A 9,982-nucleotide genomic window follows, 5' to 3' on the forward strand; every position below is an offset into this window, starting at 1 on the left:
TGTCACATTTACAGCCTCTTCGTGAGATCAGTAGAATAAGTTAAAATGTAGAAACTGAGTAAATCTCATGTAAATCTTTAAACTTCAGAATCAAACAGCTAGTAAGTAGAAATTAGATTATAAATCTTAAAACTCCAGTTTCCTCTGATAGTTGCTTTTCTTTCTTTCTTTCTTTTCTTTTTTCTTATTTGCTGTTGTTGGTTTTCATTTTAATGGACATCTTTCAATATAAAGCCAAGGTTATTGTGGTTGGCAAATATTTCCAGCCTGGTAGCCTAGGGACTGAGGAAGGCAGAGCAGCAGTGCCATGTCTGAGATGCAGAGGGGAGAAAAGCATTAGGAAAATGGGGGGCCGTGGTGTTTATGGCCTGAGCAAGTTGATTTTATGGCCTTGTGACTTTTTGATGATGTAGTAATAAATGTTTTTGCTTATATCATGGTAAATTCTGTCTCTCAAACTAATTAGATTCTATTAGTACCAACAATTCACAGATTGAACAATTCACAACTCCATACTATGGTTGACCACAGTGTTTTTTGAAAATAATTCTTAAATGTTAAGAAGAGCGTCCACTTACCTTTTCACCACCTGCCCATACTGTGATAGGAAGCCTTAGAGATTTGACCCATAAAGAGAGTGGTGTCTGTTCTCTACCCAGACACCCATGTGTGTGTCCTGTCCACTGAGGCTCACATTCCTGCTGCCTGTGCAGGAGCCTTGACCTGTATTGAGATTGGGAACCCTCTGCAGGGCGCTAATGCCAGGGCAAGCCTTAGGGTCTGCTGACTGAGCGACCCTCCTCCCTACAGCGCTCAGGGGTCACTGCCTTCCTTTAAGGCCACAGCTAAAGATAAGGAGCAGAAAGTCAAGAAAACAACACATTGCTAGGGACTTGTCTGGTGGTCCAGTGGTTAAGACTCCAAGTTTCCAATGCAGGGGGTGTGGGATCAATTCCTGATCAGGGAACTAAGATCCAACATGTCCCATGGCACAGCCAAAAAGTAAATAAGAATAATAAAAATATTTTTTAAAAAATAAGTACTTTAAAAAAACCCACAGTGGATGGAGAAGAGAAATAAATTAAAGGGAGGAAAAAAGACCACATAAACAATGCCTTTTCACTTGCTATTCCTTGGCCTCGAAAAGAATTCACTTAACACTGTCTTAACTGCAGGCCCTGGCGTGCAGTCTGATGGGGAAGGGAGCTGGAGGGCTATCCCTGACGAGTCTCCTGAGTATGAGTACATGCATTCGTGTGCATGCTCAGTGGTGTCTGACTCTTTGCGACATGACTCCTCTATCCCCCAGGCTCCTCTGTCCATGGAATTTCCCAGGCAAAAATACTGGAGTAGGTTGCCATTTCCTACTTACTTCTCAATACTACATTGCCAGAAATTTGATTACTGTCAAGAATCCCTTAATCCTTGCCCAGGCATTTTCAGATCTATAGACAGCACTTCAGTTTTTATTGAAAACACGCTTGAATGATAGTAGCAGCCAAAGTGAAAACTGTTAATTATCTAGTATGATCTTAGGTTATAAGAATGTTTCAGTAACCTGTCAGAAACATGTAAAACATGAAGATACTTTGACTTATTTGTGTTTGGGAGATGACTAAAAAGTATGGAAGAATTCTGTACATGGCAGAAGATGACTTCCCTACACCTTCTGAGGGCGAGAGGGAAAGGTCAGCTCTCAGAGGAGGGAGTGGATGGGCCAGGGAGGCAGGTACCCCAAAGGTGTCTGCCACAGATGCAGTCACTTTTCAGTAACTAACTTCAGTCAGATTGCATATGTTTTCAATTTATTGTTGTCTTTGTTAAATGCAGCGAATATATCCTGGACCTGCTAGAAAGTGGACGAGAGAAGTTTCTTGTGTTTGCGCACCATAAGGTGGTTCTGGATGCAATTACTAAGGAGCTTGAGAGGAAGGTATGCACCCTTTGAACTTCAGCACAGGATGCTTTCTTGTTTGTGTGTTGGCTGCTGAGTTGTTTTGAGCAGGCTGAGGTCAGATCTGAGCAAGTGAGATGAAGTTTTCCAGAACCATTGCTGAAGACTTTCTGAAGGATTTTTCTTGCTTTTAGAACCATGAACATGTTGTTTTAACCCATCTTTTAAAATTTTTTTTAATTTTAATTGCTTTGAAAGTGTAAGTATTAGCTGCTCAGTCATTTCCAACTCTTTGCAACACCATGGACTATAGCCAACCAGGTTCCCCTGTCCATGGGATTCTTCAGGTGAGAATACTGGAGTGGGTGGCCTTTCCCTTCTCTAGGGCATCTTCCTGACCCATGGATCGAACCCAGGTCTCCTGCGTTGCAGGCAGATTCTGTACTGTCTGAGCTACCAGGGAAGCCTTACTGAGGTATAATTACAGGTACATGTGATCTGTCTGTACATGCGATGATTGGGATGAGTCTCTGGGCAATGATGCTGAGTAGAGACCACAGCCCCAGAGTTTACATAGTGTTTATATAGCATTTCTGACATGGAACATTTTAGAAATGCAGGCCAGATTAGTAAGGAGCAGGTGGGTGAGAGCGAAGCAGGAGGGAAGTGGGCAGGGCTATAAAAGGGCCACGGAGCATCCCTGTGTGGTTAGAACCATTCACTGTCTCCACTGTGAAGGCAGATATGTGAAAACCCACATGTGGGATAAAACTGTATAGAACACATACACATGAGTCTCAGTAAAATGGAAAATTGAATACGGTCAGTGGATTGTATCAAAGTCAGTCTCCTGGGTATAATTGTGCTATAGTTTTACCAATATTGGGCTTCCCTGGTGGCCCAGATGGTAAAGAATCTGACTGCGATGCAGGAGATCTAGGTTTGATCCCTGGGTGGGGAATATCCCCTGGAGAAGGGAATGGCTCCCCACTCCAGTATTCGGGAGAACTCTAGAAAATTCCATGGACCAGGGAACCTGGTGGACTATATATAGTCCATGGGGCTGCAAAGAGTTGGACACAAGCCAACGACTAACAATACTTCAACTTTTACCAATATTATCACTGGGGTAATGGACGAGGAATCCCTCTGTTTTATTGCTTAATACACACGCGAACCTACAGTTCTGTCAACACAAGGTTCAGTTTGAAAGGAAAGGCCAGAAAAAAGCTTGGAAAGCAGTTCAGAGGGCGCCTGTTGGAGCTCAGAGCCCCAGCAGCGCGGTTCTCTGCGCACCCCTGCCCAACCGCCTCTCTCCCTGTTTCCGCAGCGCGTGCAGCACATCCGTATCGATGGCTCCACCTCCTCGGCCGACCGCGAGGACCTCTGCCAGCAGTTTCAGTTGTCCCCGGGCCCTGCCGTGGCCGTGCTGTCCATCACCGCCGCCAACATGGGCCTCACCTTCTCCTCGGCTGACCTGGTGGTGTTCGGGGAGCTGTTTTGGAACCCTGGGGTGAGGAGCGCTCGTCGGGAGGGGCGGGGTGGCGGCGAGAGGCGGGGCTTGTGTGCGCTGTCCCTGGTGCTAGCGTCATGGCCCCTGGTTGTCCATCAGCTTCATAAACAGATCTTAGGTCTTCACAGCACCCTGCTTTGTAGCAGGATTATCGACTCCATCTCATTATCAATGGGTAGGCTGATGTTCTGAAGAAACCTCCGGATCCATCTCTCCCTGAAGACGCTGGGGGCTCAGAGAGCATAGCTGTCACTTAAGGGGAGCGCATGGCAGCCCCGGTCCCAAGCCTCTGCCTTCCCACCCTGAGCCCCTTTGATCCACCACCCCTGGGAGCCACTTTAGTGATGGGGCCACAGCAGGGCGACCACGGTGGTGTTCCCTGGACACCGCCACCGTGCCCACTGGCCTTATCTGATGAGCTGACTACTGTGGCAACAGACGGAAGACATTTGTTGGGACTTGTAAAGTTTTCTCCTCAACTGCAGAAAGAAGGTCTTTCCCTCCTGATGTCCTGACTGCGTGTGGCTCTCACTGCCACACGCTGGCAATGGCCATAACGATGACGATGGGGGGCTTAGAGGTGGAAGGCTTCTTAGAATAGAAACCATGGCTGGTGGGTTTCATTGTTCGTTGTAGGGTTTACCATGGTATAAAAAAGCCACCCTACCCCCGATCCTATCTGGCCTCTGCCCAGGCACAGTATTTTTATCTATTTAGAAGATAACTTTTCATTACACGGAGGAAGACAGAAAGTATGCCGGGTCCCCTTCATCACGGCTGATGGCAGAGCTGCAGCTCAGCCTCCCTCCAGCACCGGGCCCAGCCCTGGGGAGCGTCCACAACTGCAGCTACAGATTGAGTTCCCCGTGATGCCCAGTGCTGTGTTTGCCTCTCCCTTTTGTCAGACGACAGGTTGTTTGTGGGCACAGGCTCGCAGGCCCCCGGCCGTGTGACCCACAGTGAGGAGGCAGGGCTGTGATGGACCGAGCAGCCTCGACCTGTCTCCATCCTGCCCCACGCCCTGCAGGTGCTGATGCAGGCTGAGGACCGGGTGCACCGCATCGGACAGTTGAGCTCCGTGAGCATCCACTACCTGGTGGCGAGAGGCACGGCTGATGACTACCTCTGGTGAGGCCGCTGGCTGGCCCAGCAGTTGGGCTTGACACCAGTGATGTATTTTCTTTGCTCCCTGAGAGCCTCTGCTTTGGGGGAGCTCTCCAGGGACCCACACAGAAGACTCACTGGTAGTGCCCTCCCCCTTTCATCATGACCCTGTCTGGCCCCCTGCACAGCATTACTGTGACTGCAGGCGGGTGGGGGGAATGAGGAAACCTTGCAGGAATAAGAGTACGTGGCTCCTTCCCACTGACCTGAGAAAAGGGAGGAGAACTTACTGGGACAAAATGTAGGTGAAATTTTGTTTGTAAAACACTCTTCCCAGACGTGAAGGCTCTTGCTTAGACAGGGAAACGCCCCCTTTGTCCCCTCGTGATGTCTGCTGGTACCGTAAGGCAACATTTTCAGTGCTGCTGCTGGGCCATCCAAAGAAGTGGCTCACTTGGGTCATGCAGTGCTTTCTTAGCAGAACTGGGATAAAATGTTCAACTCTATGGAGTTTCATATCCATTACCTAAGAGAACGATCTCAAAATATTCCCTCCCAGTTCCATTTCTCCCTCCTGATAATAAGTTTCTTGATTATCTAATTTGTCTCCACTGCCTCCCTCTTTCTAGCTGATGACTGAGGTATCTTACCTTTACTTTGTGTGTGGCTTGCTTCTTCTTCCCTGTCTCTGTTAGTGGATTTGTTATTCAGGCAGCTCATAACAGCACAAGGTCCAAAATTTTGTTGTAATGGCATTTATTTCATACACATCTCCCAGTAGAAAGAACTTTGAGTCTGATATCTGAGCCCTGATTTGGTTGGTTTACAATAGAGAGGAAGTATGTGTTTCAGGATGGGTGTTCGTGCCTGGAGAGTTGCAGAGATGTGAGACAGTAAGCTGTCCCGTAAGCACAGGAGGGGTGGTCTTGTAATCAGTCTGCTGGGTCCACGCACTGCAGCTCCTTTCTTCCCCAACAGGCCCCTGATTCAAGAGAAGATTAAAGTTCTGGGTGAAGCCGGGCTCTCTGAGACCAATTTTTCAGAAATGACAGAAGCCACAGATTACTTCTCCAAGGTAACACCAGCCCATGGCTCCCTGCACTGGGGCGTCCTGAGGTTTGGAATAGGAAGATGTGAATCACTCCTGGAATCTCCCCCAGACTGAGAGCCGAAATAAACGGCTGCAGTCGTTCTCAGGCCAATCCATGTGTGCATCCCTTTATGGAGAAGTGCTGACATTAACTCCTGCTGCTTTTCACATACCCTCCTAGATCCTCCTAAAACCAGAGCCTCCAAATGCTGCCATCAGGCCAAACTGACAAAAAACACCCCATGCAAACTGCTAAATTGCTGCAAAAAGTACATAGCATCACTCAGCAGGCTGGCCACCAGAACATGTCCCCAGCCCACAATGGGGAGTGTTTCACATAGGGTGTTGTTTTCATGTACATATTTTCCCCTCTGTAGCTGCATTTTATTCTCAGTGTCTCCCCGTTTTATAAAGGGGTGAACAGAGATTTGCATAGGAGTAAGACTAGCCCACAACTGCCCTGCAAATCTCTGTTTACCCACTCCAATATTCTTGCCTGGAGAATTCCATACACAGAGGAGCCTGGTGGGCTACAGTCCATGGGGTTGCCAAGAGTTGGACACGGCTGAGTGACTAACACTTTCACACAAGCTGGCCCATAGTCACTGGTCACGTGAAGCCAGCTCAAGGCAGAAGGCTTCCGGGCTCCGCCAGCACTTCCTGTGTGACAGCCTCTTATTATCAAGGAGAGTAAGAGGCCCATGAGCATCCTTCCGTGACCAGCTGGGCCTTGTCAGAAAGGCTGAGAGGAGATCTGTTTGCCTCTGGCGAGAACAGCCTGGGCCCAGCTGGCCTGCCCTGGCCTAGCTCTCCAGCCCCATGGCACCCACAGCCCTTCTTCCTCCATTTCTGTGAAACAAGGAAGAGAGGAGTGAGAGGTGCAAAGACTCCCAGGGCTGGTCTTCATTCACCTGCTCAGGTGGTTGACGAGGAAGGTGAGAATTCAGGAGGTCCTGAGAGGATTGTTTCTAAAGAGTGAACTTGGACAGAGGTCTGAGCCTTGTGCTGAAAGGCAGCCTTGCTCTTCAGAAAACTGAGGTGCCTTCTCCTTCCTGTGGAATCACTGAGCATCAAAGCTGAGTTTAAATCAACACAGTCTTGTAGGTGATTCTAAGACTTGTCTGAGGGTGTGATCTTTACATTTACTTAAAACTAAATTCTTTTTTCAGGATGTAATTATTGGGATAAATTGGACTCAGGGGAGATATAATATAAATTATCCTTACAGTTAATAAGCCAATTTTAAAAAACAACTTTATTTTTAAACTTTTTAAAGAATTCTCTAATTCAGTTGAATAATGACTGTTTTGACAGAGCCTTGCTTATTATTTGCCCTTTAAAAAGAAAGAGCCTTATTTTTAAAGGATTCTCAACTAATAAGAATAGGTTTATTTATAACTCATTTATTTATACTGGCCTGACCCTCAGTTGCTCTGAATTAAGACTTTCTGCCTAAAAGTACAAATGCAAGATAATACAAACGGAGTTTATCAATATTTATTTTGATTAGTAATTAAAACTGAAAGCTTTATCAACTGTTAGGACAAGAAAATGTTGCCTCCTTGTATAGGAGCCAAAAGCAAAAAAGGTCATGTCTGCCTGCCTGCTGAGAGGGAAAGTGAAATATTTGTCTGATCTTGGAATTTGCTTCCCTTTGTGTGTGCTCCAGATTAGCACAGAGCTTTGCCGTCACAGACTCCAATGAATGTGGACAGTTACTTCTATCTGGAGTAGGCTGCCTTTTGAGCAGCATTTCCTTGACTTTTAGTTGCCCAGACAGAAGCCTGATGAAGGTTATCGTAGAGGAGGGCACATGGCTGCTATGAGCCTGATCTTAATTACCTTTAATGTCATGTCCCATCTGAATATTTGGGATCCTGAATGGCTAGCAAATGTAGGGCACAGGTTACTGAATAATCTAGAGTCCTTGCAGCATCAGTTTTCAAGAACTTAGTGTCACTGTTGAAGGCTTTCATGAAAGCAAAAAGTGGCTAGTTGGGTTGAGACCTGACTACAAAGGGCCTGGAAGCAGACTTGATGAGGTAGACACAGGGTGCCCAGTGACGTGACAGGAGAATCTTAGTAGAGGGCAGTCTAGAGGGAAAAATCAGGCCTGGGCCAGACCTGTGGGCAGGTGATGTGGGACGAGGCCTGAGGCAGGAAGTGCAGTGAAACCATTTCAGGTCCAGGCAGGTACAGAGCCATGCGGCCCAAGTAAACAAACTGCCTTCGAGGAACCTAGGAGGGATCAGAGGGAGAAGCCAACCTTGATGTGTGAGATACGGAATCAGGACACCCCGGTGATCACAAGCCAGGGGGACTGGGTGAGAAGTGGGAGACCGTCAAAACCAGGGAACAGAAGCTGGTTCGGAGATGTAGGATTGAGGTGAGAGATGGCTGTGGTTTTTAGACAGGTTTGTTTTTATGGACCTGTGGGAAGTCACTGGAGACACTGAATATGTGCCTCTGGGTTGAATGATGGTCAGGGCTGGGAGCCAAGACAGAGGAGAGATCAGCAGAGGGGTGAGAACGAGCCCAGCATGTGTTGTGGTCGTGACCACTGGATGTGATTCTAGCCCTACACTGTTGTCATCAGCACGTAGGCACAGTTGTAATCATTGTAACTTTAGGGGAGTCAGAAATGGGTGCGTGTATCTACTTATCAGTATGTTAAGTGTATGTTTTATAACCTCTCTGAAAATTAGGTATAAACCATGGCTGAACACACTGATTTGGGAGTTGACTTAGCAGTTTAACCTCTTAGTGGAAAAAGGCCTTGGAGGAAGTGAGAGCTTGGGAGCTATTTCATCACTGAGATAGTGATGTGTAAAGTTAGAAGGGAGAAGCATTCCCAACATAAATTAGTGTGAGAGCAGGTCCTTTGTTGCTTTCACAACCATTTCTTTTTCTTTTTTCCCAACAAGCAGTAGAGAAGAAGCCAGACATGAAGGCAATAAGGCTGCTCGAGTGATAAATGGTTTACTGAGCTGGTCCCACAGAGGTGGAGGAAAAGTCAATGTTAATGCCTGGGTACTGATGTCTTTTCTTCCTCTGATGAAGGACTCAAAGCAGCAGAAGATCTACAACCTATTCCAGAAGTCCTTCGAGGAAGACGGAAACGATATGGAGCTCCTGGAGGCAGCAGAGTCCTTTGATCCAGGTTCCCAGGACACGGGAGACAAGCTGGATGAAAGCACATTGACGGGCAGCCCAGTGAAGAAGAAGAGATTTGAATTTTTTGATAACTGGGACAGCTTTACCTCTCCTCTATAAGAGGAGGGGGGAAAAGCATTAAAAATAATGGAATTTATTAAAATAACATAAGGCTTTTTATTTTTTTTGAGGCGTATGCTCCTCTCGTCCGTACTTCAATGTTGGTCTCTGTCTCCAAGCCCAGTGGGTTACCAGGCCAAGTGTCAGCATTTCCTTTCATTATGTGTGGGTTTGCCTGGGTCTTAATTAACCTTAGCTGGACCTACCGAGAAACAGATAGTAGGTCGTAGTAATGGTGAATCATGTTCTTTAATTAACAAGGTGCTTCCTCCATAGCCCCTGAAATCTAGATTTTTTTTAATGTATTGATTCCACAAATATTTATAGAGCACTTAATATGTGCCAGGCCCTGTTGTAGGTGCTGACAGCAGTTCACTAAACAAGGAAGGAAAGTACACGCTTTTGCCAAGGTTATCATATTAACAGGAGAGGCAGTATTTTTCTATGAAGAAAGGTAAAGTAAGCTAAGCGTGTAGAGCAGGGGTTGACAAGCTTTTTCTATAAACAGCCAGAGAGTAATTAATTTTGCCTTTATGGGTCAGGATGTTTGTGTTGGAACCACTCAGCTGTGCTGCTGTGGTGCAGAATCAACTATAGACAATCCAGAAACAAGCGACTAGGGCTCTTTTCCAATAAAACTCTATTCCAGACACTGAATTTTGAACTTCATATAATTTTCATATGTCATGAATTACCATTCTTCTATTTTCAACCATTTAAAAATGTAAAAAACTGGACTTGGCTCACAGGCCCTACAGAAACAGGCAGTGAGCAGAATTGAGACCACAGACCATAGTTTGCCAACCCCTGGTGTAAAGTAACACCATCCAATAGAAACAAGACATGAGGCACATATGTGATTTTAATTTTCTAAAGAGTATTTTTAAAAACAAAGAAGGACCAACTTAGTAATACTTTCACCCAGGACAGTCAAGGTACTGTCATTTCAACATAATCACTATTAAAAAATTGAGAAACTTTTCACTCTTTTTTTTGGCTCCACTGGCCTTCGTTACTTTTGCACAGGCTTTCTCTGGTCGTGGCGAGCAGGAGCTACTCTTTGTTGTGACCTGTGGGCTTTTCATTGTGGTGGCTTTGCTTGTTGTGG

At 46.3% G+C, this 9,982-nt stretch overlaps 1 protein-coding gene across 2 annotated transcripts in view; it reads left to right on the plus strand.

The window, feature by feature from the left end:
- SMARCAL1 (SWI/SNF related, matrix associated, actin dependent regulator of chromatin, subfamily a-like 1) overlaps positions 1-9,526 on the plus strand; it is a 54,191-nt gene extending 44,665 nt beyond the window's left edge. For both annotated transcript variants that reach the window (XM_010861162.1, XM_010861161.1), the window contains exons 14-18: positions 1,831-1,933; positions 3,225-3,407; positions 4,435-4,535; positions 5,490-5,586; positions 8,662-9,526. In XM_010861162.1, the coding sequence (XP_010859464.1) occupies positions 1,831-1,933; positions 3,225-3,407; positions 4,435-4,535; positions 5,490-5,586; positions 8,662-8,874 (697 nt within the window). In that variant the 3' untranslated portion in view covers positions 8,875-9,526. The remainder of the gene's footprint in view (positions 1-1,830; positions 1,934-3,224; positions 3,408-4,434; positions 4,536-5,489; positions 5,587-8,661) is intronic.
- The last annotated feature ends 456 nt before the right edge of the window (positions 9,527-9,982 follow it).

The sequence above is a fragment of the Bison bison genome, unplaced genomic scaffold (assembly GCF_000754665.1).
Source record: "Bison bison bison isolate TAMUID 2011002044 unplaced genomic scaffold, Bison_UMD1.0 scf7180017864471, whole genome shotgun sequence".
Lineage (NCBI taxonomy): Eukaryota > Metazoa > Chordata > Mammalia > Artiodactyla > Bovidae > Bison > Bison bison.